The sequence below is a fragment of the Puma concolor genome, chromosome E3 (genome assembly GCF_028749965.1).
Source record: "Puma concolor isolate L17-30 chromosome E3, mPumCon1.1.hap2, whole genome shotgun sequence".
NCBI classification, from domain to species: Eukaryota; Metazoa; Chordata; class Mammalia; order Carnivora; family Felidae; genus Puma; species Puma concolor.
Window position 1 is genome coordinate 10,081,185 of NC_141682.1, and position 27,251 is coordinate 10,108,435.

The 27,251-nt window shown below is 50.1% G+C and overlaps 1 protein-coding gene and 1 long non-coding RNA gene across 3 annotated transcripts in view; one reads left to right on the forward strand and one right to left on the reverse strand.

The window, feature by feature from the left end:
• The window catches only part of HIP1 (huntingtin interacting protein 1), a 149,265-nt gene that overhangs the window by 102,339 nt on the left and 19,675 nt on the right, over positions 1-27,251 (forward strand). The window contains exons 3-14 of the mRNA XM_086691343.1: positions 2,526-2,668; positions 2,897-2,953; positions 10,808-10,888; positions 13,126-13,202; positions 13,681-13,742; positions 18,465-18,605; positions 20,726-20,783; positions 24,266-24,341; positions 24,451-24,591; positions 24,930-25,027; positions 25,389-25,461; positions 26,140-26,323. Coding sequence (XP_086547469.1) covers positions 2,526-2,668; positions 2,897-2,953; positions 10,808-10,888; positions 13,126-13,202; positions 13,681-13,742; positions 18,465-18,605; positions 20,726-20,783; positions 24,266-24,341; positions 24,451-24,591; positions 24,930-25,027; positions 25,389-25,461; positions 26,140-26,323 — 1,191 coding nt within the window. The remainder of the gene's footprint in view (positions 1-2,525; positions 2,669-2,896; positions 2,954-10,807; positions 10,889-13,125; positions 13,203-13,680; positions 13,743-18,464; positions 18,606-20,725; positions 20,784-24,265; positions 24,342-24,450; positions 24,592-24,929; positions 25,028-25,388; positions 25,462-26,139; positions 26,324-27,251) is intronic.
• LOC147572958 (uncharacterized) lies at positions 19,754-24,094 on the reverse strand. 2 transcript variants are annotated; one of them, XR_015245272.1, is made up of 4 exons: positions 23,877-24,094; positions 22,789-23,376; positions 20,675-20,791; positions 19,754-20,461 (listed from the first exon to the last, which is right to left on the reverse strand). It is a non-coding gene; the product is annotated as an uncharacterized LOC147572958 (long non-coding RNA). The 2 variants fall into 2 exon arrangements; XR_015245273.1 differs by lacking the exon at positions 22,789-23,376.

A 27,251-nucleotide genomic window follows, 5' to 3' on the forward strand; every position in this document is an offset into this window, starting at 1 on the left:
CCTTGCTCAGCTGCAGGAAGGGGAACCCCCACATCGGCCAGGCCTCCTGCAGGGTTTGAGAAGCTCGGTTGGCAGCAGCTGGCCTTCGAGACCACAGCTCATCATGAAGGGACCCAAGGACCCCGCCCGGCCTAGGACTTGAGCTCCTCAGAACTGCCAAGTCCCTTGACATCACTTTCCTTTGAGAGATTTTCTCGGGCCACAGGAGTGACTTTTCACCTGTGTCCTCAAAGCACTTCAGGCCCTGCACTTGGCCCATAGGGCCACACTGACCACCCCCTTGGGAACATGATCGTCTCCCCTTCTCTGATCATGAAACCCAAGCAAAAGGTCTCGGCTGCAATGGTTGGCCTTACGAAAGTGCAGGGGCTCCACCAGGGAAATAAGATCCACCTGTGTGGGCCAGTTCACCCCAAAGGCAGCAGGGGTGAAGAAGACAAGGACCCCAAGGTGGCTTAGGGAGCTGGTGGCTTGGAGGTTCTCACCAATCGCACCTCCTGGCCCCCACGCCAAGTTTGGACCTGGGCCACTACCATCATGGGTCGTGTCTTCGGAGAGAAGCGCAGGCAGCCTCCTGGCTGATGGGTCCCTTGGGATCTGCCCTTGAGGCATAGAGACCAAGAGCTGGAGGGCTGATCCTCAAAGGCCAAAGGAGAGGCTGCTGGTGTGTGCAGCTCGGGGCGAGTGGAGGCTGGGACGAACAGCTCCTTCTTGCCTGGGCTCATCATGGTGGCAGGGACACAGCCAGTCAGCTCGAAACCGCTCATCTCGAAGCCGTCCCACCTCAGCCCCTTAAGGTGGCGGAAGAAGCCCCGGACTGCTGGTGCGATGCCCCACACCTGTCAAGCCCCTGGGAGGTGTTGCTAAAAGCACGTGCTGCTCCTACTGGCGGAAACGCAGCTTGTGTTTGGTGGGAAGATACTTTGGTTGGATTTAGGGTTTAGCTGCAGGATGGGGGCTCTAGAACTTTGCCCAGGTACCCCAGAAGCCTGGCTCAACAGTGAGCCTAGTGAGACCTTGTAGACCTTGCCCTTTTATCCCCACAAAGGCACAGTCCCCTTGCTCTACTGAGTCGAGAAAAGCCTTCATTATAAGTGGCCCAACTGCTGGCCCCGCCCTGCCAAAAATACTGATCAGTCCGAATGAGACAGGAAATAGAGAGAGAGAGAGTTTTCAGAGACTAGTGTGCTCCAGATGGGGGACTGGCGGGGCCACATCACACCCTCTCGGGAAGGCTGCCTGGGGTGATGGAAGGGACACCAGGAGATTCTGGAATCCCTCCTCTACAGCAGTCTGGCTTGCTCTGGAGCCTCGAGTGGGTCCAGCGGGGGGGCCTCCCAGAGACTTCGCCCCCTTGTCTGTCACATGAAAGACCTGGGCCAAAGAAGATTTGAAACGTCTAATGTTCCAGCTGTAACATTCTGTGAGTCTCTCTGATTCACCATTAAGAGGTGGATAAACGTTGAAAGGGTAATTCCATAGGGTAGGGTTTTAAAGCCTAAAGATATCACACAACCTTTATTCTTTATTGATTTTTTTTTAAAAGACTGTCAGCCACCCTCAATAACAATTGAATAAGCATTTGGAAGTCTGACGTCAGAAATGCTGTTCAGACAACCGTTTATCCTTAGGTGCCTAACTGTGCCCACCCCCACCGCGGCATCTGCTCCTAGAGGGCTGGCGACTGAGTCTTAACTTTTTTTTATATCCCTGAGTGCCTTTTATAGTGCCTGACACGCAATGGGTGCATTAAAATGCTTATGAAATCAAAGGACAGAAAGGTCTCCTTGCCTCTTTCAAAGTCAGGGTGGCTGGCTAGCTCTCTGCAGAGGGGTTGGGAGCTATCTACCGCTCCTCTTGGCTTCTGTCTAGCCCGAGGGGGCTGTACTTGAGGGGAGACTGTAGTCATTGCAGAAATCACTCTAAGACCAAAAGCTGACTTCAGCTTCTTAGACCCAGAAGTCTGTGTTCAAGCTCATCCCCTCTCGAAATGTAAATTTCAGTCTGGGGAAGGAACTTTATGATACCTTCCAGCTCAGAAGCAAAACAACATGTGTTCTGGATGAGTCATGTAGTTCCCTGACCCGAGGCAAGTTTTTCTGGCCTGCTTGGCACCTTGCTTCTTACCTAAGCTTTGACAAAGAAGCCTGTAGTTCTGGGGAAAGACCTGCACTTGAGGGTTGATGGTGCCTAGGAATTGGGTGTGTGAGGCCTATTTAAACGAACAATTACGAAGGAAGTGTGGACATCCCCTACTGAGCCCAAAGGGGCTCACGAATTCCACATACAAAGAATTCAGAGTATTGGGAGATTAATGCATCCCTGGTTGAGGCCAGGCAGCTTTGCAGAAGCGGTGGGGTGTACGAGTCATTTTAGGTTTTGGGGGACAGGCTTCCAATGTGGTCAATGGTATTGTAACAGTGTCGTATGGCAATAGGTTGCTAGTGGCCTGTTGCAGCCTCCACCCCAGGGATTGGCTGCCCGAGGCAGGGCCCGTGCCTTTGTTTTCCATGACCCTCCCTCACCATGCATCCTGGGCACCCACCATGAGAAAGGGGCACAGACCTTTTGGTCTGTTGTCAACCGGCTGCCCCTCTCTAGCAACGCTGTCCTCTGCTGGAAGTTCTGCCACGTGTTTCACAAACTCCTCCGAGATGGACACCCAAACGTGAGTTCCTGGGGCTGCAGGGGTGACCAGGGAGCCCGGGGCCCATGTGGGGAAAGTGGCTGGGGCACAGGGGCCGCTGGCCACTCCCGCCCTGAGGGCCTTTTGGTTACTGGTGAGAGGAGGGCTTGTCTGTCTGGTCAGCCTCCCTGCCTGCCCCAGCCCCATCTTCTGCCATCCTCTGTCTCCTTGCCTTCTTGTCTCTCATCGGCGGATCCCTTCCCTCTCCAGGTCCTGAAGGACTCTCTGAGATACAAAAATGAACTGAGTGACATGAGCAGGATGTGGGTGAGTTTGGAGATGCAGCCGGGGGCCACCTGCACCTTCTTACCCCTCCCCAGAGGCCATAGAACAAGGACTATGGACCGGAGTGAATTTATCTCTTTCAACTTGCTTAGAATTTCTCTCATGAGCATCACAGAGGGGTCAAAGATGGCCCCCAAACAGTACCATGATATCCATAGTCTTACTCGGGGGCCCTGGTAGCCGTAGGGAAGTTCTAGGGCCTGAGAGCTTCTCCTGCCAATGGGAGCTTACATCAGAATGTGCTCCAGGCACTGGAATCCCTCAGCAGTGACTGCCATAGTTCCTGTGTCTTTCCTTCTGATGGCCCCGTGCAGGTCACAGTACATTGAGAACCAGCATTCCCAATTCTTAATGCCAGGGCTTTTTCTTTCCTGTCTAGGGATTCTCAGTGCCTTAGGATGAAGGAGGAGGTAGGTGGTGTTATCAGCATCAATTGAAAAAGAAGGTTTTTATACACACACCAGAATCCCTTTAGATTCTGTTGTCCAAGGAGTATGTGTGTAGATGGGGTGTAATCTGCATTTTGTTTTTGTTTTTTTTTTTTTTTAAACTTTTATCAACGTTTATTTATTTTTGGGACAGAGAGAGACAGAGCATGAACGGGGGAGGGGCAGAGAGAGAGGGAGACACAGAATCGGAAACAGGCTCCAGGCTCTGAGCCATCAGCCCAGAGCCTGACGCGGGGCTCGAACTCACAGAACGCGAGATCGTGACCTGGCTGAAGTCGGACGCTTAACCGACTGCGCCACCCAGGCGCCCCTGTAATCTGCATTTTGAAGCCTCTCCCGGGTTGATTCTGATCTGTCTCATTGCCCCCACTGGTTGAGAACTCCAGCCCTTTCCTTCAAATTTTTACCTGTATCTGTCTGCACTCACAGAATGTTATGTCATCCAGTCTACCCATTGCTGATAAGAATACAGGCCCAGAGAGGGAAGCAGCTCTTCTACATAACAGGCTAGGTAGCCTGAATAAAGCTGAGGGGGCACCTAGGTGACTCAGTTGACTCTTGATTTCAGATCAGGTCATGATCTCAGTTTGTGAGTTCAAGCCCTTCACCAGGCTCTGCACTGACAATGCAGAGCCTGCTTGGGATTCTCCCTCTCCCTTTCTCTCTGCCCCTCTCCTACTTGTGCACGTGTGCGTGCTCTCTCACTCTCTCTCTCTCTCTCTCTCTCTCTCAAAATAAATAAATAAACTTAAAAAAAAAAAAAAGCTGAGAGTTGTCCCCAGATCTCCCAAGTGCATATTGGAGAGCTTTCTGTTATTATATCTCTAAACACAGGAAGCTTAGGTCTTTTTTGTTAGAATTTGCCTGGTGAGTCTTTTTCCTTCCTTTTAAAACTTTTGACTTTTCTATATTCTATGTCTTAGAAAAGTCCCTTATAAATAGCATTTAATTGGATTTATGTTGTTGCTTTTCTTCAAGATAGCAGTCTTTGTCTTTTAACTGTACATTTACTCCATTTACATTTATTGTAATGCATGATATTTTTAGATTTCTATCTTCCATCTTAGTTTGTGCTATTTTCCCCTTACGTTTCTCTTTCTCTTCATTTCTTCTTTGGATTGATTGGGTATTTTTTTTCCTCATTCCATTTTTCCCTCATTACTAGTTAGGAGATTTTTTTTAAACTCTCCTTTTATTTTTTATTTTTTTTGGTATGTTTTCCAATAATTACAAAATACACATTTAGCTTATCAAGAGCTAAAATTCCTGTCTTTATCTGTTTCCTATTAACACAAAAACCTTAGAATATTTTCCCTCCATGCCCTCCCTATAAGCCTGTAGGTTATTGTTGTTGTGTATTTTAATTTTGGTTTTGTTTTTCTTTTTAGACTCTATAAGATCTTTTGTTTTAATTGTTTTATTCAGAACTCTTTGTTTCTTTAGATCTCAGTTAAATCTAACTTTAAATCTTTAAATATAACATCCAGGATTACTTTTCTTTCTGCCTGAATTATTTTCTTTAGAACTTCCTTTAGTGAGAATCTCATGGTGGCAGATAACCGATTTCACTTGTTTGGGAATGTCTTTATTTCACCCTCCTACATGGAATATACTTTGTCTGGGTTTAGGATTCTGGGGTGACAGTTTTCCTCAGCACATGGACAATATTATTCAAGATACCCTTCCACTGACTTCTGGCTTCCATCATTTTCAGGAAGTTGGCTGTCAGACTCATTGTCCCTTCTTTGAAGCAAATCTGCATTTCCTCTGGCCATTTTTAAGATCTTACCATGTATAGGTGCAAATTTATTGTGGATTCCTTAGACTTCTTAAATCTCTAGGTTAGTATCTTTTATCAGTTATGAAAAATTCTCTTTGTCTCTTCAACTATTGTCTTTGCTCTGTTCTGTCTTTTCCTCTGAGACTTTGGTTATATCTGTCTTTCTCATTCTATCCCCCCAGTATCTTTTTTTTTTTTTTTGAGTAAGCTCTACTCCCTATGTGGGGCTTAAACTCATGACCCCAAGATCAAGAGTCACGTGCTCTATCAACAGAGCCAGCCAGGCACCCACCACTACCACCACCACCAATGTCTTTAGACTTGTGTTTCATTGTTTTCTACCTGCTTATCTCTTTACTGTATTCTGGATAACTTCAGTAGATCTAGCCTTCATTTTATTTGTCCCCTTTTCAGCTGGGTCTCATCTGTTAAACCTTTTCATTATATAATTATAATTTTAGTCTAGCTTTCATTTCTTGGAGTTCTTTTTTTCCCTCCAAGTCTGCTTGTCATTTTTTATGATTTCTTGTACCCTGCATGTATTTTGAAGCAGACTCTGACTTATTTAAACAAATTAAAGAGTGATTTCATGTATCACTTCTTATACTTCCATTATCTAGAGACCTTTGAGATATGTTTCTGCTGTCCATTGTTTTTGATGAATGCTGTTCATGCTATGGAGTTTCTTTTTGTGCTTAGTTATTTTTTACTGTGAGGTGCTCATTTTCCTAGGAATCTTATTTGTGGGAACTCTTTGAAGTCTATATTGAAGGCAGGTTCCTCCAGAGAGAATGGGCATTTGCCTCCATTAAGATCACTCTAAATTAAATCCTCAGCTTAAGGTTTTGTGAATTCCAGGAAGATTCCCTTGAGCTCTGGCTCCTTTGGGTCCACTTCCAAGGAGTTGTTTTTCCCTCCTTCTGATCACAACAGTGGTTCAAGGGCCTCAGGGAGGACTTTTTTGGTGCAGGAGTGCTGGGATCTGTGTTATGTCCAGTTCACCTTTAGTTCTCCTACACCAGAAAGGCAGTCTTTGGCTCTTCCCCCAGACTCTTCAACTTCAGCAGGGCTAAGTTCACACCTGGCCCCTGAGGCTCAGAAAACCAAGTTCAGTTCACCTGGTGAGGCAAAACCCCTGTCCCTGCCAACTCCATCACCCCAGTATTCCATATTTTGTCCTAGTAGCCGTAAGGACTTGGTCCCTGGTCTGAAGATTCCTTACCCTCTCATTAGTTCATTAATGCCTTCGAAGAGAAGTTTTAAATATTTTACCCAATATTTTAGTAATTTTTGATGGGAAAGTCAGCCCAACGTAATCTGACTCATTATCCAAACTGGCATTCCTTTAGGCCTGTCCTCCTATGTAGTTTTCTCTTCCATTTGACTGAGAGTTTCTAGGTATTAGAAACCTTTTCACTCTTTTTTTTTTTTTCCAATTAAGACCTTATTTTCTTTTAAAGCAAGTTTTATTAGGTTCACAGCAAAGTTGAGCAGAAAATATGGCAATTTCCCATATACCCCCACCCCTAAATGTAGCCTCCCCTGTTATCAGCATCCCCTACCAGCGTGGTACATTTGTTACAAGTGATGAACCTTCACTGATACATCCTAATCGCCCAAAGTCCATAGTCTACATTATTGTTCACTTGTGGGGTTGTGGTGTTGTCTATTCTGTGGCTTCGGACAGATGTATCATGACATACATCTATCACTGTGGTATCGTACAGATGAGTTTCACTGACTTAAAAATCCTCTGTGCTCCACCCGTGCATCCCTGCCCACCTCCTGCAGCCCCTGGCAACCACTGGTCTTTTTACTGACTCCACAGTTTTGCCTTTTCCAGAGTGTCCTGTAGTTGGAATCCTTTGGTATGTAGCCTTTTCAGACTGGCTTCTTTCTCTTAGTAACATGCAGTTAAGGTTCCTCCATGTCTTTTCATAGCTTGATAGCTCATTTCATTTTTAGTGCTCAGTAATACCCCATTGTCTGAGGGGACCACGGTTTATCCATTCACCAACTAAGGGGCATCCTGGTTGCTTCCAAGTTTTGGCAGTTATAAATAAAGCTGCTCTAAACATCCACGTGCAGATTTTGTCTGGACTAAGTCTTCATCTCCTTTGGGCAAAAACCAAGGAGCGTCATTGCTGTATTTTGTGCTAAGAGTATGTTTACTTTTATGAGAAACTGCCACACCATCTTCAAAAGTGGCTGTACCCTTCTGAATTCCCACCAGCAATGAATGAGAGCTCCCATTGTTCCCTATCTCCTCACTGGAACTTGGTGTTATCAGTGTTCTGGATTTTGGCCATTCTTGTAAGTGTGTACTCATATTTCAGTGTTGTTTTAATTTGCATTTCCTGGTGACACACAACGGGGAACGTCTCTTCACACGTTTATTTGCGGTCTTCTTTGTGGTGAGGTGTTGGTTAAGGTCTTTGGTGATTTTTTTAAGCAGGTTGGTTGTCTTTTTATTGTTGACTTTTTCTTTTAATTTTTTTTAATGTTTATTTATTTTTGAGAGAGAGAGAGAGAGAAAGAGAGAGAGAGAGAGAGACAGACAGAACACAAGCTGGGGAGGGGTAGAGAGAGCAGGAGACACAGAATCCAAAGCAGGCTCCAGGCTCCGAGCTGTCAACTAGAGAGCCCGAAGCGGGGCTCGAACTCACGAACTGTGAGATCATGACGTGAGCTGAAGTCAGATGCTTAACCGACTGAGCCACCCAGGTGCCCCAATTTTTATTGTTGAGTTTTAAGAGAATGTTATATAATCTGGATAACAGTCCTTTATCGGCTACGTCCCACTCTGTGGGTTCTCGTTCTGTTAACAGTGATTTTTGCAGACTTTTTTTAATTTTAACGAAGTCTAGCTTGTCAGATATTTCTTTCATGGGTCATGATGTTGGTGTTCTAGCTGAAAAGTCATTGCTGGGGCACCTGGGTGACTCAGTTGGTTAAGTGTCTGACTCTTGGTTTTGGCTCAGATCATGATCGCACGGTGTGTGACTTTGAGCCCCTCATCGGGCTCTGCACTGATGGTGTAGAACCTGCTTAGGATTCTCTCTTTCCCTCTCTCTCTGCCGCCCCGCCCCTGCCCCGGTCACTCTCTCTCTCTCTCTCTCTCTCTCTCTCAAAATAAATAAACTTAAAAAAATAAAAATAAAATAAAATAAAATAAAATAAAATAAAAAGTCTTTGCCATACCTAAGGTCATCTGTGTTACCTCCTAGGGTTTTTTATAGTTTTACATTTTACATTGATGTCTATGATCCATTCATCTTTTGGTTTTTGATTCTGGTGCATTTTCATATGAAATACAGTTGCCTTTGATGATGAGCATAGTTTCCCTTTGTCTTTCTGCTACTTTCTAATTTTTCCATGATGAACAAGTATAATGTGCAACTCATAAAATATGGTTCTTCATAGAAATGAATACATGAGGAAATACTGTCATCTCTGGCATTGATATCTTTAACTTCCTCTGATGACCCAACTCCCTTTGGTGCCCTTTGAGGCATGTTTCAGTGGGGTTCCTCTACCTTAGAGGATATAGATGCACCCAGAAGAAAATGTAGAAGTCAGACCTCATGTGAGAACTACAACTATTCAGCTCAAGGGTCCTTTGTGCCAGGGCGCCTGGGTGGCTTAGTCGGTTAAGCTTCCAATTTTGGCTCAGGTCATGATCTCACAGTTCGTAAGTTAGGGCCCCGCATTGGCTTCTCTGCCATCAGCACAGAGCCCGCTTTGCATTCTCTGTCTCCCTCTTTCTCTGCCCCTCCCCTTTTCTCTCTCTTTCTCCCTCTCTCTCTCTCAAAATAAAATAAAACATTAAAAAAAGAGAGTTCTTTGTGCCACCATGTCCTTCCTCCTTTGGGTATAACAGGCAGTTCTCCAAGCATCACCCTGCTAATTCCAGCTTCTTCCCAGACACCCAGGACACGACCGCATGGGCAGCCTCCATGGGAATGCTTATTTGTCCCCAGCCGGGATCCATCCCATTTCAATCCCCCCTCCATGCGGAATGTTCTAGCCTCTCTTAGTCTGCTGGAGTCCATCTGGAGGAGGTGTTTCCTCTCCTGCAGTTAGAGAGAGAGAGACAGAAGGAAGGAAATGGCTTGTAGCCAGACTGTGATTACTAAGGGTGGGAGACTTTAAATTCTTAAATCTGAAGCCTTGTCTAGAATTCATGCAAAGGAAGTTCTCCTGTGTGTACACAAGATTATACCGTAAAAATGTTCGTTGAAACAGAGCTTATAACAGAAAAACTTGCCTACAAGTAAAACATACAACACTAGGGAGTTCGTTGGATAAATTACATTACACACGGATAATAGTATCACTGAAAATAATGGTACAGGAGAAAATGTGAGAAGATAGAGAAAAAGAAGTATATTAAGTTAAAAAATGGGTTCCATTTTTAAAATTTTTTTAATTTAATTTTAGAGAAAGGGAGAGGGGCTGACAGAGAGAGAGAATCCCAAGCAGGATCCTTGCTCAGTGTGGAGTCTGACGCAGGACTAGGAGCCTGATGCAGGGCTTGGTCCCATGACCCTGGGATCATGACTTGAGCCGAAATCAAGAGTCTGGATGCTCAACCAACTGGGCCACCAGGTGCCTCCCATTTTTAATTTTAAAATAAATGTAGGACTCAGAGGATTTTTAGGGCAGTGAAACTATTGTGTATGATACTGTAATTGGCAGGTACAGGACATTATGCATTTGTCAAAACATAGAATGTATCACACCAAGAGTGAATCCTAATGCAAATTTCACTTTGGATGATAATGATGAGTCAGTATAGGTTCATCGGTTGGAACAAATGTCCTCTCTTGTGCGGATGTTAACAGTGGGGGTGGCTATGTATGTGTGGGAACAGGGGGTATATAGGAGAGCCCTGTACTTTTGGCCTAATTTTGCTGGGAACCTAAAACAGCTCTAAAAAAAACTTAATGTCTATTTAGGGGCACCTGGCTGGGTCAGACAGTAGAGCATATGACTCTTGATCTCGGGGTCATGAGTTCAAGCCATGTGTTGAGTGCAGAAATTACTTAAATACATAAAACTTAAAAAAAAAATGTCTAGGGGCTCCTGGGTGGCTCAGTCAGTTATGCGTCTGACTTTGGCTCAGGTCATGACCTCCCAGTTTGTGGGTTCAAGCCCTGCGTCAGGCTCGGTGCTGACAGCTGGGAGCCTGGAGCCTGCTTTGGATTCTGTGTCTCCCTCCCTCTCTCTCTCTCTCTCTCTCTGTCTCTCTCTCTCTCTCTCTCTCTCTCTCTGCATCTCCCCCCCTCAAAAGTAAACATTAAAAAAAATTAAAAATAAAGAATATCCATTTTAAAATAGGTCTATTTAAATTGAAAAAATTAGATCAAATAACACTTTGTGCCCCAGAATGTTAGCCATGATTGTATCTTCTGTCTAGATGAAGGCTGATGTGTGTGTATCTGTACTTGTCTGTGTTTTCCAAATTTTCCACAATGGCCATTTGTTGTTTTCCAGAATTGAGAAAAAAAAAAATCTATGTATTGTTTATAGAAGAAGTCCCGGCCATCAGTCTCTCACCCAGGTGTTGTTAGTGGTGACCCTTGTTTTCTTTTCTTTTCTGGAAAGGGCCACCTGAGTGAGGGCTATGGACGGCTGTGCAGCACCTACCTCAGACTGCTAAGAACAAAGATGGAATATCACACCAAAGTGAGTCTGCGGACAATTCTGCCACCACCCCCGGCTCCCCCAGCTCCTCCCCTACGGTCCCCTGGCACCTCCCTGAGCCTGTCAGGTCTTTACGAGAATAAGGCAGCCAGGGCCCCTCAGGGAGTGTTTGTACCATATCCAGTGAGAGAAAGAGATTTCACACGACAGCTGCAGTCAGGCCCCCGGGATGGGACACGGAACTGGGCGTTTGGCCCACGTCTCCTGCCCCTTCTGGAGAGGAACCCGGTGCCCTGGGTTGCCTTAGGAAGGTGTTTTAGAAAGCACCGCCTTGACTGTTTCTAAAAAACGATCCCTCCATTTTATATAGTGAGTTTCCACACAGAACCTTCTTTCTGTCCACGTATGGCGTTAGACAGTATTTCTTATGTGCCCGATGCAGGTAAAACCGTTGTGCTCGGTACCAAGTGGCACATAAGGATACATAGGAAGGGTCGGCCAGTCAGGAGTGCACCGATCAGTCAGAGGGAGGAGGCTTCTTACCTGCAGCACCCTGTAACTGTGCAAAGCGGTCACTTGAGCCTATGGAAGGAGCCACAGATCCACATTAGTGTGAGGAACAGTCAGGTGCAGGGTGGCAGGGACGGGGGGTGGCTGGGCAGCTAGGTGAGACCATCCCGCTCAGAGTGGAAGATGGTCAGAGCCTGATCGGGACGGTGGTCCCTGGGACAGGCAAGAGCGGCGGGGACTCTCTGAAGACTGGCAGGAGGGGTGGGGGGCAACAGCTAGGGAGATGTGGGGCCTGTGGGAAGGACCTGGGCAATAGGAAGATGCACAGGAGCCCAGGGAGACAGAGTGAGGCCACAGGTGCTCTGGACTGAGGGTTTCAGGAGGACAGAGGACAGGAGCGCGTGTCTCCTTGTGTCCTATGTGCTGTCCAGCGTCTAGCCCAGAACAGGCGCTCAATCAGGACTGCTTGGATGAGTGACAGAATCAACCAGAACCTATATCGGATCGAATAGCACACAAGAGTGGCTGATCCTGAGTCAGGAAAGAGCTGGCCCCTCCTCTTTTGAAGCTGGAGAAACAGAAGGTCAGCTGGTACATTCAAAACAGGGAAGGGAGTGAGAAGAAGGATGCACAGGGAGTTCCAGTGATGTCAGGAGGAAGGCACGTGAGGAGGGCGATGGCATGGGCACCGGGTTTGAGAGCGGGACAGTTTGAGGTCAGGACAGTCATTGAGGGATTAGGGAGCCCGTCGGGGCCAGGAGCAAGGACTGTGAAGGGGCTCCAAGGCTGGAGAACATGATTAAAGGGTGACTCCAGCTCTGAGTCCCTCTCCAGGTTCACCAGGTTTTGACGGCAGTGTGGTGGAAGGACAGGCAGCAAGAAAGGCAGGGGACAAGGGGACCAGGTCTCTGTAATGTCCAGCCCGAGTGAGGAAGTAAACATGGCCAGAAGGGGGCGCTCAAGGAACCAGCCAGCTCTGAGATGGAGGCACAGGAGTGGTGAGCGTGGGGCAGCAGGGGACAGCCGGGCAGAGGGCCAGTGGATAGCCAGGAGGTGCCTGAGTGGAGGATCTCTGTCTCCCTGTGGAATTGAGACCCCCTTGATGGAGCAACCACCCATCTGTCTGTGCCCATCTACACCTTTCCCTTTGCCACACTGGGGAGGAGATAATGATACGGATATTTGACAAGATTGCTGATACGTAATAATTTTTCCTGACTTTGGGGGTGCATGATGTAATGTTTTCCTACCTTCAAGTTTATTTTACTCATTATGTTTCCCTAAAGCTAATATCCCCTCCCCCCCCCCCCCCAAACTCCCAAGGGCAGCTTCAGAAAGTGGTGGAAGGACAGAGGGAAGCATGGGTAGGATTCAGAATGTACTGGCGGTGCGCGAATGCAGCACTGTCTGTGCTTCGTGGATGGTTGAGGTCCGACCGCTGTCCCGCTGGCTCTCGCTGCAGCACCAGAGAGCATCTTTAGAAGACGGTCCCAGGACCCAAATTGTTAGGACGGAGCCCTGTCCTGGCTCCCAGAGAGGGGTGGAGCCTTCACCTGTGATGATGGGCAGTGGATGTCCTTTGATGTGAGCTGGTCAAGGGGTCTGTGTGTACGTGAGGTTGCGTGCCCTGACAACCCCCAGGAAGGGTGTCGGTGTTACACGAACAGAATCAAGCCTGCTGCTCCCCGAACTCAGTGTAGACAGTTTGCCTGGTGTCAGCTTAGTTGAGGTGCTCTGTCCTGACTTCATTCCTCTGCCTGCCTTGCCAGAATCCCAGGTTCCCTGGCAACCTTCAGATGAGCGACCGGCAGCTGGACGAGGCTGGAGAGAGCGACGTTAACAACTTGTGAGTGGACGTCCTTGTGCGGTGGACCCAACGGGCAAGGAAGCTCTTGTCAATGTTGCCACTTCTGGCTGGGGTCACACAGGGCCTGACGGCAGGGACAGTGGCTGGGGTGGGGCGACTTAGTGCCGGTGCCCCATCCAGAACCCTTCCGGTCTGTCCAGGGTTCCCTTCTCAGTGTCCCCTTCTGCCCTCCCACCCCAGCATGGTACCTGCCCTTTTCCTCTGCCACTGTCACTGTGGAATTCACCCTGTTTGATCTTCAGATGGCCTTAAGACCCGTGTAGGCGGGGCTAGGGATTGGAGCTAGTGTGTGGGTCTGTGTGTGTCTGTGCGTGTGTGCATATGCTCGTGTATGCATGCACGCGTGCAGGCAGGCATGCACATGTGCACCGAGGACAGAGACAGAAACACAGAGCGTGGGGAGGGAAGCCTTGGCCTTGAGCTATGGAGTATAAGCTCTCTTTCCTCTTGGGTCCAGTTTCCAGTTGACAGTGGAGATGTTTGACTACCTGGAGTGTGAACTTAACCTCTTCCAAACTGGTGAGTCTCTCGCTCCCGTCTGGCCTAGGCTCTTCTGAGAATTGCCTGATTCCAAACTTTGTTCCCGGCTTGGCCCAGCCATCCTAGCCCCTCTCTCCCTACAAGTTGTACAGCACAGGCCAGGAAATGGGGATACCCACACGCTATCTCTGCTCTCTCCATCCCTGGTGCAGGGAAGGGCTGGAGCTCTTGGGTATTTTCAGAGTCAGTGATTTCATTTTGAGCAGAATGACCGTGCCCCCTACCCTGCCAGCTTCCCTCCAGAGGCCCAGGCCTCCAAGAGCCCAAAGACCAGTTTGGCCTCTTTGATAACCTCTGGACTGTGGCCCCAGCACCGGTCGGCCCTTTGTCTGCTACTCAGCTGGGCCGGCACTCGGAACCGATTTCCGCTCAGGAAGAGGGGTTGCTGTGTGCTGTTTGGTCAGCAGCTGGGGTTGACCCGCTGGTCGAGTTGAGTTTTGGCCAAGTCCGTGTACGAAGCCCCTTCCTACAAGCAAGGGGAGTTGGCCACACTTCCGGGCTCCCTTCGCTGAGAGTTCTGGTGCCTCCCGGCTGTCAGCCCCTCACACTTCCCTGACAAGAAATCAGGAAGGAAGCAATCCATTCCCTTCTCTCTGGTGTCCCCTCTTCCCCGCACCACCCCCCGCCCCCAGCATGGCTCCCCTTCCTTCCCGGGGAACAGAAGAGCCCGTTTTCTAAGATTCACCGTGCACCATGACAAGTGTTCGGCTCCGTGAAAGAGTGGATTCCAAACTGCAGGCATTCGTGCACAAGCTTGGTGACCTTCTCAGCGTTTGGACGTGTGGGGCCCACTCCTGGGGTTCTGATTTCCTCAGGAAAAAACCAGACACCCTCTCACCCTGAATTACAATTTCTTCCGCATGTTCATCTGTACAGGAGCTCGCAAATGGCCTGTTAACCAGCCAGCGCTGTACTGGGTCGGCAAACGCCTTCCTGCCTTGGCCAGTCAGTTCAGGGCAGGTTATGGTGAGAACAGCACCACACACGGTTGGAAACCGTGGTTTGTAGGAGAAATAAGACGCTTGGCCTGCTAGCCACCTTCTCATACAAAAGTCAGTAGTTGAAACACAAAACAGAGTCCCCGCCCTAAAGTGTTCCCAGCCAGGTAGGAGAAATGGTGCGGATGCGTTTTGTTTTTGTTTTTGTTTTTTTTTTTAATTTTTTTTTCAACGTTTATTTATTTTTGGGACAGAGAGAGACAGAGCATGAACGGGGGAGGGGCAGAGAGAGAGGGAGACACAGAATCGGAAACAGGCTCCAGGCTCTGAGCCATCAGCCCAGAGCCTGACGCGGGGCTCGAACTCACGGACCGCGAGATCGTGACCTGGCTGAAGTCGGACGCTTAACCGACTGCGCCACCCAGGCGCCCCTATGGATGCGTTTTTTTGAATGCATCGGCAGTGTTTGCACAAAAGTACACCAACAACTGTATGCTGTCGTGGCTGCCTTTCGGTTACTAGTGGTGGGTGGGGAGGTCCTATGTGGATAATTTAGAATTTGTCGACACTCAGCCTCGGAATGTGCTTAAATCTGAATGCAGGTAGGAGTGATATTGCAGGGATTGTCATCCTTGGGGGAGTCCTGTCCAGAGCCTGCCACTCAGGTGACCCGAGGCCTCTTCCGGGCCTCCTCAGACCCACCTGCCGCTGCTGTAGGGGTTATGGGAGAGCAAGTCAACTGTTTGAGCCTCTGTGGGGGTCGCTTCCGGCCCTGACAGACTTGAGTAGGAGAGAGCAGAGCTGTGATAACACCGAGCGGAACTTGAGGCTGGGAAAGCATGTATGTGATGCCAGCTGGTGCCCCACGCCAGGTGGCCAGCTCAGTCCCCCTTTTAGTCCCACATCCCATGATAACCTGGCTCTTTTTGTGTGCGTTGGTCGCTTGTATTATTACCACTGGACGCTGAGCCCCTCCTCAGAATCAGGAGCCGTGCCCCACTCATCTTTGAATTACGTCCCTTCTGTTCTAGCTCAGTGCCTGGGATACACAGCGGGCGCACAACAAAATTCAAGAATGCTTGCTTCAGATAAACAGCAGTGAGGAAAGGGCAAGGGAACAGAGTTGATAAAACGGTGCCAATATGCAGCCCAACGCGGTGGGATTATCTGGAGTGAATCGGCCACTTTGAGTTTTCTTTTTTTAATTTTTTAATTTTTTTTTATGTTTATTTATTTTTGAGAGACAGAGACAGAGCATGAGTCAGGGAGGGGCAGAGAGAGAGAGGGAGACACAGACTCTGAAGCAGGCCCCAGGCTCTGAGCTGACAGCAGAGAGCCCGATGCGGGGCTCAATCCCACGAACCACGAGATCATGACCTGAGCTGAAGTCAGATGCTTAACCGACTGAGCCACCCAGGCACCCCGCCACTTTGAGTTTTCTAGAGGGGAGCACAGATCTTGGCACAGATCCCTCCATGGCTTAATGTTGGTGGCTTTCTTGCTCCTGAGCAAGCACTGATTTGGAATCGAGAGCCCTCTATCTTTTCCATTCCCCATCCATCCTTAGTTTCCTAGGGCATGCCATAAAAACCAAGAGGACTGGTATTGGAAGAAGTCCCTCCAGCTTCTGAGTCCTAGTCTGTGACCCTGCAGGGTTCCAACCGGTACCCTTAGAAAGGTGTCCCTGCTTTTCAGCTGTGGGAAACATGGGCCGGTAACAGTTAACGTTTATCTCCAATGCTTGCAGTGGCTCTCAGAGTGTGATCCCTGGACCAGCCGCAGGAACAACTCCTGAGAACTTGTTAAAAACGCAAAACCCCCAGGTCCCACCCTAGACCTACTGAATCCAAATATCTGGGGGTGGGCCCAGCCCATCTGTGTTTTTCAGCCCCCCAGCCCCAGGTCTGCACTGTCCAATATGGTAGCCACTAACCACGAGCGCCTGTTTAAATCGACTCTAATTAGGGGCGCCTGGGTGGCTCAGTCAGTTAAGCGTCCGACTTCAGCTCAGGTCACGATCTCGTGGTCCGTGAGGTCGGGCTCTGGGCTGATGGCTCGGAGCCTGGAGCCTGCTTCCGATTCTGTGTCTCCCTCTCTCTCTGCCCCTGCCCCGTTCATGCTCTGTCTCTCTCTGTCTCAAAAATAAATAAAACGTTAAAAAAATTTTTTTTTTAAATCAACTCTAATTAAATACCAATCAAAAGTCAGGTGCTCTGTTCCACTTTCCATATTTCAGGCCCTCGGTAGCCACATGTGGCTAACATATTAAACAGCTCCTACAGACACTTCCATCGTCACAGAATTCTGTCGGACGGTGCTTCCAGGTGATTCTGCTACATGAGAACCACTCAGCTGGGAAACACAGTTTTCAACCCTGGCTGTGTATTAGAATTACCTGGGGGGCTTTTGAAACCTACCAATGCCCCAACCCTACCCCAGAACAATGAAGACGGAATGGGAGGTAGGGCGGTTGCAGGCAAACATTAGCAGGCGTTAAATTTCCCCTAAGTGATTCTGATCAACCTGAAAGCCAACTCCTTCAATAGGTACAAGACCTTTTGGAGGTATGTGCGCTTTGAACCGTCTGCATCTTACAGAAAAGCATCTGGAGGCACAGCGAGGTTGAGGAACTTGTCCGTGGTCACACTGCTCTAGAGGTCACTGGATGCTAAGGGGCATTCCTGGAAGGAGGCAGGAATTCCTGGAAACCTGGCTGCCTTGCAGTGACAGCTGCTTTTAATTTGTGTCAAAAAGAAAAACTGCCTTTTAATTAGAACTGTTGGGTTGTTTTTTCCTTTTTGTTTTTTGTTTTCAGCTGCCAGAATAAGCCAGTTAACGGGGATTAGCAGTCTGGGAAGCCAGAGTACAGCAGTTCTGGGCTTTCCCCCGGGGCAGTCCCACTCACTGATTTTTTTTCATTGCTGGCCATATAGTGGAGTCTACGCAGGCGGTGGGCAGCCACTGTGGGAGGGAATTCGGCCCTGGCCACTGCTGTGCGTGGAGGGTCCACGGCCAGGGATCCGGTTACTTGGTTTAAGAACAGGGGGGTAGGGGGGCGCCTGGGTGGCTCAGTCGGTTGAGCATCCGGCTCTTGATTTTGGCTCAGGTCATGATCTCACGGTTTGTGAGATCGAGCCCCGTGTCAGGCTCTGCGCCGAAAGCATGGACCCTGCTTGGGATTCTGTCTCCCTCCCTCTCTCTCTCTCTGCCCCTCCCCCCCCCCCCCCGCTCACACCGTCCCTGTCTCTCAAAATAAACTTTGAAAAGAAGAACAAGGGGTAGGGGGCGGAGGGTAACATGGAGGGGTCTGTGGAGAGAGACACTAAGGGAATGACATGCGGTCTGGAGCTCAGGAGAGTGGAGGGCAGTACTTCTGCTGGCCAGCCCCCCAAGGACCAACAGCAGCCTTCGATCCTGATGGTTCATCCTCGGCCCTCCCAGATTCTCCAGTTGTCCAGCCAGGGCTCCTGCGCATGTCCCCTTCTGGTGTCCCAAGACGCTGTGGCAAGCCACGAGGAAGCCAGGGCTGAGTTACTCCCTCCTTTGTGCTCTGATCAGTGTTTGATTATTTTCCCCTGCCTTCGAGGGACTCACCCTCCGGTTCCTCCGTTTTCCTCTCCCACAGGAGTGTTGTAAGGGGTAACCGCGCCAGATGACCCAGCGTGTGCACAGAGCAGGTCCTCGGTGCGTGTCTCCTGCCCCCTCCGAGAGGGTCACCTGCAGTTTCCTGCCCCTACCACCTGTCTCCCTTTCTATCTCCTAGTGTTCAATTCCCTGGACATGTCCCGCTCCGTGTCAGTGACGACAGCCGGGCAGTGCCGCCTGGCCCCGCTCATCCAGGTCATACTGGACTGCAGCCACCTGTATGATTACACCGTCAAGCTCCTCTTCAAGCTCCACTCCTGTGAGTACGCCTGGCCGGATCATCTCTGCGCGCTTGGGGCGGGAAAGGGGTCGCAGCCTGAGGCTCTCCCTGGAGAAATGCGGTCCCCTCAGCGCCCTTCCTCCTGCTGCTCTCAAAGGCCCTAGAGCTCCTGACCTTCTTAAGAGTGAAGACGAGCAGGGCACAAGTTTTGGTGTGCCCACTCACCATAGGGTTTCCTAGGACGGTCCTTTCCCTCTACCTCTGGCTTTATCGCACCTCCGTCCATATGTGTATCCTGGGACCCACACAAATGATGCCAGACCCGGCCTAGACCCACAGGAGCAGGGGCACAGTGGTTTCCAGAGCGTTACAAGTGGCATTTTGTGGGGAAATAAAAAAAATATAAAACACGGCTGCTCTAGCAACCGGAGGGCCACCCCCTACCCAGCCAGACACCCCTGGGATGCTTTCGTGGATTGTATTTTGGAAACTACTAGTCTCGTGGATGTTCTCATGCTTTCACGTGTGCTTCTCGCTTAAAACGGCGTGTGTGGGTCCTGTCCCTGCAAGGTCTGCGTTGGTCAGTCTGGTAGGTTAGGGGTCTTCGTTATTAAACCGTATCCCAGATGAAACTGATGTGGGTGGTTTCTGGGCCACCCTCGGAGGTGTTCACCACGAAGGATATACACATGATGGAGAAACAACAAGAGTCGAGGCCTGAGTGGATACTAGCAAGGTTTTATGGCCCTGGAAAAGGGGACAGGGTGAATTTTAGAAGACAAGGACAGGGATCACTCTAGAACTGTGGTCACCGACGAGATGCGGATCTGGTGATTTAGACGGGACGGGGAAAGCGACATTCAGTCTGGTTAGTCTGGGAACTCTGTGAGGAAGGGAGGTTGGAAATTCGACGTTCAAGCGTTAGAAAGGCATCGAGGCAAGTGGACGCCCCTGGAGGGGCACAGGGTGGACTGAATGCCAAGAGAAGAAACACAGTTGCCCCACAGAGTATATACTTCTCTAAAAATGAATGTTTGATTTTGGAATAGTTTTAGATCTACAGAAAAGTTGTAAAGATAGTTCAGGAAGTGCCCCTATACCTTGAAGCGAGTTTCCTCTGTTGTCAAGATCTTACATGAGTATGGTACATTTGTCACACTTAATGGACCACTATTGACACATGACTCTCAACTGAAGTCCAGATTTTATTCAGATTTCCCCAGTTTTTACCTAATGTGCCATCCAGGACGCCACATTACATTTAGTCTTTGTGTCCCCCTAGGCTCCTTCTTGGCCGTGACAGTGTCTCAGACTTGTGACCTTGACAGTTTAGGGGAGAATCGGTCAGACACTTGTAGAATGTTCCTCAATTTAAGTCTGTCCGCTGTTTTTCTCACGACTGGGGCTAAGGGTTCTTGGGAGAGAGATCACGGAGGTACAGTGCCATCGTCATCCACCGTATATACTTGGCATTCTGAATTCTCATACATTTTGCATGTGCTCCCTATTTATACCAAGCATCACCTACCCAAAAATTACTAAAATGTAAATTTAAGGAATAAAGCAAGAACTAAAAGGATCGCTGAGCTGTGATCTGTAGTTGAAGTACACAGAGTGACATTATCTGGGAGCAGAAAGGACCTCAGAGAGCCCGCTCTGTAGGGGCGGAGGCTGGCGCTTAGATGCTGCCACTCGTCCAGCATCGTGCAGTGGCAGGGCCGAACAAGCACCGGACTGAGATCCTGAGTGTTGTCCGCAATCTTTGCCTTCGCACGGCCAACCTCTCAGGCAGGCTCTCTGGATCCCTTCTGTCCCGCAGCTTGGTCAGGTCAACCACGGTCGCTTCTGTGGTCAGGGACACAACTTCCAGCCCACTGTGCCCAGAATGGCTTGCACTCCGGGAGCAAAGAGGAGGACAGATTTGAGGGACAAGCGCCCCCCACCCCGGGTTCCCTGCGGGTCCTTCTGGGCCCCTTGGTGTCCGATCCTGGGGCAGCTCTAGGCCAGGAATGCCCACCTCCCTCCTCCCCCCGCCCCCGCACCGGCAAGACTGGCCGCAAGCCCCAGGGTGGCTGGTCCCCTCCTTCCAGAGCCCCGCTGTGGCTCACCTGGTCCTCCTGTGGTCCTCTTCCCTCTCACTCTATTCCAATATCTTCCAGGTCTCCCAGCTGACACCCTGCAAGGCCACCGGGACCGCTTCATGGAGCAGTTCTCGAAGTAAGTGGCTTATGGGAGAGAAATGAAGGCGAATCCAAAAACTGCTATAAAATCAATTAATCAGAGCACTTGCTTTATAACGATTGGGGATCACCAGTATCTGAATGGCAAAGCAGTAAAGCGAGGGAAAGTAAGTAGGACAGCAGCAAAGCTACCACTGGCTGGGGAAGCTATCTGTTCTCTGATAAAAACCATACACACATGTAGAAGAAAGCGATTCCGTACATCCATTCATCACCTGCTGTATGCCCAGGGCTTCACCCTCTGTTTCCTCTTCTTACATTCTCCTACCGCGTAGGGTCTTACACCATGTACATGAAAAGCAACGCCCAGATATGTGTCTCTAGCGGGGCCTTGACTCCGAATTCCAGTCTCACATACCCAATTGTCCGTCTGACATCCTACACCAAACTTACATCTCAAACTGAACTCTAGATTTTCCTCCCAAAGTGTTCTCCCCAGTCTTCTCTATCTCAGTAAATGCTGCCACATCCATTTGGGCCAGAGACCAGGAACTCCCCATTTTCCTCATCCCCATCCCCCACGTCCAGTCTACCAGCAGGTTCAGCTGATGCTCTGCAAATATATCTTGGTTCCAGTCATAGCTCCTATCTCTCTGGCTGCCATAGTTGTGTGCCAGGACCCTCCAATATGGCGGACACACTGAGTTTCCACTGCTGCCCCCTGCTATTCTGTCCTCCCCCAGCAGTTAGAACAACCTTGTGAAGACATCAGTCCCTTGCTCAGAACCTTCCGGTGGCTTCTGATTACACCGAGAATAAACTCCAAGCTCTTCTCCGTGGTCCACAAGGCCCTGCTTGCCATCTTCACCTCGTCTCCAGGGCTTATGAGGTTTCAGCCACACGGGGTCTTCTTGTTCCTGGAACGTACCCAGCACATTTCTCTGTCAGGGCCTTAGGGCTTGTCATTCCGTCTCCTGGGGATGTTCTCCCAGCCTGGCCAGCTCCGGATCATCTTCCATCACCTCCTCACAAAGGCATCTCTGGCATTAAATCTTTTAAGATTTTATTTTATTTTATTTTATTTTATTTTATTTTATTTTATTTTATTTTATTTTATTTTATTTTTGAGAGAGAGAGAGTGCACGTGCACACAAGTTGGGGTGAGGGGCACAGGGGGAGAGAGAAAGAGAAAGAAAGAATCTGAAGCAGGTTCCACACCCAGCAGAGCCCAATGGTGGGGGGCTGGATCCCACAACCGTGAGATCATGACCTGAGCTGAAATCAAGAGTCTGACTCTTTTTTTTTTTTAATTTTTTTTTTAACATTTATTTATTTTTGAGACAGAGAGAGCATGAACGGGGGAGGGGCAGAGAGAGAAGGAGACACAGAATCGGAAGCAGGCTCCAGGCTCTGAGCCATCAGCCCAGAGCCTGACGCGGGGCTCGAACTCATGGACCGCGAGATCGTGACCTGAGCTGAAGTCGGACGCTCAACCGACTGAGCCACCCAGGCGCCCCAAGAGTCTGACACTTAACCGACTGAGCCACCCAGGCCCCCCTTAAATCTTAAATCTCTTATTTAAGTTGGGTTTTCTTCACCTCCTGTTCCTCCAAACCCAGCCCCGCCTCCCCATATTCTCCAGGCCAGTGCCTTGTTTCTTTCATGGTTCTTAGAACCAGCTTTATTTCTGCTTGACTACCCATTCTTACGTCCCTAGCTCCTGATACGTAGCAGCCAGTTACCCACAAATATTGGGATAAATTACTAAGCGAGGAAGCCAGGTGTCTTGTCTAGAAGAGGAAGAGATTATCCGACCGAGGGATAAATTATTCTGTGCATTTGGGCAAGATGATCACTGGTGAGGCGAGAAGTACAACTCAGCTTTCGTTACGTGTGCCCCCAGAAGAGGGGAAGGAAGCACGAGAGAGAGGGAGAGAGAACCCAGGCGCCGAGAAGGGCACTGGGGCTCGGCACGCTGTATTTGACCCTCTTGTTTTGCCTATTAATTTCTTCATCCCTGACAATAGAGGAAAAATACCCACCAAATCCCAGGCTTCTCCTACTGGTTCCGAGCCACAGTCAGAGGACAAGTTCAGGGTTTTGCTCACCTCCTGGTTTCCTTATTCCATTTGAAAAGCCTCATATGTTTATTCTATAATAAATGACTTATTAAATCCTAGGAGACAGGCCCTGGGGCTGATTTCCTGGAATGGTAAATTCCAGTAGCTTATGAAAGCAGTGCGGCCTATTACTGTTGGCTCCAGCCCAGAAAGAGGGGGATGTGTGGTCAGGTGATTTTATTTCCTTTAATGTTCTCCTAGCTTATAAAAACTTCTGCCATGAGCAGCTGTCTCACTTTCTCCTCTGCACGGACCTGGCAGCTCCCAGAGGCCTCAGTGTCGACGACTTTGGGGAAAGCACCAATGACATCACAGGGGCAGTTCCAGCCTTGGGGTCAGAATGGCTGACATGAGATCCCAGGGGTTTAGTTTATTGGGCTGAGCTGAAGGAGATTCTGAGAGAGGTTGCAGAGAGAGGGTGCTGAGACCCACGATGCTCTTTCCTCTCAGGAAATCTGTCTGGTGCCCTCTGCTTTCTGGGCCTTCCATGTTTCGATTGAAAACAGAGACCTGAAGACAAGAAAAAATATTTGGTTTCTTCACCCCCATATCCATCCAACATTAGGACACAGTATAAATAGATTGCTTTCCTCCAGTGAAGTCTTTCTTGATGAGTTAATGCCTCTGTGCATGGTACTGTGGTACCCCTAGCTCAGCAGGGCCCAGGCTCTGCCCTCTAGAGGCTTATAGTCTAACTGGGAGGTAACACACAGCTTTAAAGCAGGGTGAGTTAATTAAAAGGAGCTTTACCTTAGTTTTGGGGTTGGTTTTTTTTTTTTACTTTTTTTTAATGTTTATTTATTTTTGAGAGAGAGAGAGAGAGAGAGAGAGAGCACGAGCAGGGGAGGGGCAGAGGGAGAGAGACACAGAATCCAAAGCAGGGTCCAGGCTCTGAGCTTTCAGTCCAGAGCCCAACACGGGGCTCGAACCCATAAACCGTGAGATCATGACCTGAGCTGAAGTCGGACCCTTAACCAATTGAGCCACACAGGCACCCTGAGGAAATTTACCTTAGTAATTAAGTTCCCTTCCCTTTCCTTATGGTTAGGTGGTTTATCCTCAGAGAGAGTAAATTTATTTTCGTGTTATTCTAAGCCGAACATTCTTGGGAAGAGACATCAGCCAGACAACAGTGTAGATTCTGTGGTGATACAGATCTTGTTCTGGGATGATCCACTCCTCCAGAGGATTCGGTCATTTGAATCCCTGTCTCCTGTGAGGACTGGCTACAAATGACCTTCCCCCTGTAGCATCATAATTGAAGCCCAGCGCCATGGAAGCCATCTCCTTGACAGCCTTTGGGCTGGGTGGGCAGCAGGAGACCTGGGTGGCTGCAGTGTCCCCAACCCGGGGCTGGGGAAGGCGCCCAGCACCCCTGAGGCCCTTCTCCACCCTCCAGGTTGAAAGATCTGTTCTACCGCTCAAGCAACCTCCAGTATTTCAAGCGGCTCATTCAGATCCCTCAGCTGCCGGAGGTAAGCGTGCCCGGCCCCCTGGCCGTGGGAGCTGCCGGGTCCAGGGTGCTCGTAGAGACCGGCAGGCCTGGTGGGTGACGCGGTTCGGGGGCGTGTCTTCCCTCTTCAGAACCCACCCAACTTCCTGCGAGCCTCTGCCCTGTCAGAACACATCAGCCCCGTGGTGGTCATCCCGGCCGAGGCCTCGTCCCCGGACAGCGAGCCAGTCTTGGAGAAGGATGACCTCGTTGACATGGATGCCTCACAGCAGGTGCGGAGCGCCTCACTAGAACCCGAGGAGGGCGGGGTTGGAGCCCAGCAGGTGACGTGCCCCAGGGGCGGCCCTTCCAGCTGCCCCATGCACACAGGGGAGAGGATGCGAGAGGCTCTGGCCAAGACCCTTTGACTGTAACCAAGATCAGCTGCCGTCTAACCCAAGTGCTAACCTAGACTGAGCCCCCTCCCCCCGCCCTTTGGTCCCCGGGAGGGACCACAAATGGATTTGAACCCAGTTAAGAAAGGGTCCTTTTTCACATGTCACTCACCTGACCCCTTCCCGGAAGTCTCTGGGTCTCTAACTTTGTCTTCCCTCCCTTTTGGTCACCACAGAACTTATTCGACAACAAGTTTGATGACATCTTTGGCAGCTCGTTCAGCAGCGACCCCTTCAATTTCAACAGTCAGAACGGCGTGAACAAGGAGGAGAAGTGAGTGGGAGCTGGGCACAGCCTGCTGGTGCGGAAACTAGGTGGAGCCGGGAGCCGGCTTGCCGCACCTAACCGGGGCGGGATGCTTCGTGACACGTGGGCCCCCTAGAGAAACGTCTTGACCCACAGCCCCATGATCCCAGAGGGAAATCAAATGGGGCCGAAGTAACGGTGGGCCCATGAGTGTTAGGTTCAGGTCTTGGAACACTGAGGGTCTTAGTATATAATTTATGGGATCTCAAGGCACTTTCCCCACATTAACGCCAGCTTTTAACTTCCTCCCCTGATCTCCCAGCTCGCATTTAAAAGGAAAGGGGTGGAGGCGCAGTGGAAGCAAACTTGTTCTCCCTTCTGTTCCCAGGGATCACTTAATTGGTCAACTCTACAGAGACATCAGTGAGCTGAAGGCACAGCTAGAGAACTTGAAGACTGAGGTAGGACTCGGGCTCTGATCCGGTTCTGGGCTTCACCAGGATGGGACGTTTTCATACTAACTTCGCGTTGTGGAGACACTTGTCAGACCTCATTTTGGAGGGCGGGGGGGGGGGTGGGGGGGTACTCATTAGTAGAAATGCCCAGACCAGACGGACCTGGTCCTCTCGTGGTCTTGGTGGCACTGTGTTTCCACTCTTCCTACCTCAAGAATGGCATCTAGGCCAAGCCCAGCGTCCCCGTGGTGCTTGGAGAGAAAGACCTGTTCTCTTCCCATGGCGATCAGAAGGTTTGATTTGTAACTCTGGTGGCTGTTTGCAGAGGCCGGGGCAGTGAATAGGCCCGCCCCTCAGGCCCACGGCTGGTCGGAGGCTTCATTCACTGGGACAGGCACACATCGCCTCCTCCCTCAGGCCAGCTCGCCCACAACTGCTCCTAGGCCCCTAACAGGATCAGAGCTCCCCTGCTGTCACCCTGTGTTTGGCGGGGGGGGAGCTTAGAATGAGCAAAACCCTCAATTCCCGTGAGGCCACGGGAGTGGGTTTGTTAGGCAAACTCGGGTACTTTATTGGATCAGAGCTGGAAACCCTGGAGGACCCGCTTCTGCCACCCACCCCAGCCCAGCCCAGCCGACCCCAGCAGTGCAGCCCTGGGGCTCATTGGCTGAGTTCATCCCACAGAGCCAGCGGGCGGTGCTGCAGCTGAAGGGCCGGGTCAGCGAGCTGGAGGCCGAGCTGGCAGAGCAGCGGCACCTGCGGCAGCAGGCGGTCGACGATAGCGAGTTCCTCCGCGCGGAACTGGATGAGCTCAAGAAGAAGCGAGAAGACACGGAGAAGGCCCAGCGGAGCCTGACAGAGATAGAAAGTGAGTCTGTCGGGCTGGGGCTGAGGGTGGGGGCCGCAGGGTCAGGCTAGGCTCACAGGGAGGACGGGGCTGGGTGGCAGAGCCCCAGGTGATACATCTGTCCAGAAGAGCTGCCAGGAAGGACCCTCGTGTTGCCAATCTGAGGGGGGCAGGTTAGGGCCCAGCAGGTAGAGAGCCCCACGTGCCACACTGCTCAGAATGCCGGGACGGGAACCAGGAGGTGACGGTGGGGTGTCCAAAGGAGAGATAGCCTGAGAAAAACTTGCCACAAAAGCCAAAAACACGGATGAAGCAAATACCGTGTGTGTGAATGCCCAGGAGGCACGAATCAGTGCAGCCATCAGAATCAGGTAGTTTTTTTTTTTTTTTTTTGAGGTTTATTTTTGAGAAGGAGAGAGACCGTGCATGCACAAGCGGGGGTGGGGCAGAGTGAGAGAGGGAGACACAGAACCAGAAGCAGGCTCTGAGCTGTTATAGCCCAGAACCTGACGCAGGGTTCACACCCACAAACCGCGAGATCGTGACCTGAGCCGGTGTCGGACGCTTAACCGACTGAGCCACCCAGGCGCCCCACGAGTCAGGTGGATTCTTTTTTAAAGACCACTTCCCAGGGGCGCCTGGGTGGCGCAGTCGGTTAAGCGTCCGACTTCAACCAGGTCACGATCTCGCGGTCCGTGAGTTCGAGCCCCGCGTCGGGCTCTGGGCTGATGGCTCAGAGCCTGGAGCCTGTTTCCGATTCTGTGTCTCCCTCTCTCTCTGCCCCTCCCCCGTTCATGCTCTGTCTCTCTCTGTCCCAAAAATAAATAAACGTTGAAAAAAAAAAAAATTTAAAGACCACTTCCCAGAGGAGTTTATTTCAGTAGGATTTCCCAGGGAGCAGAAGGTACATGCATTTGTGAAAAGAAAGGAGGATGTTCTAGGGACTCTG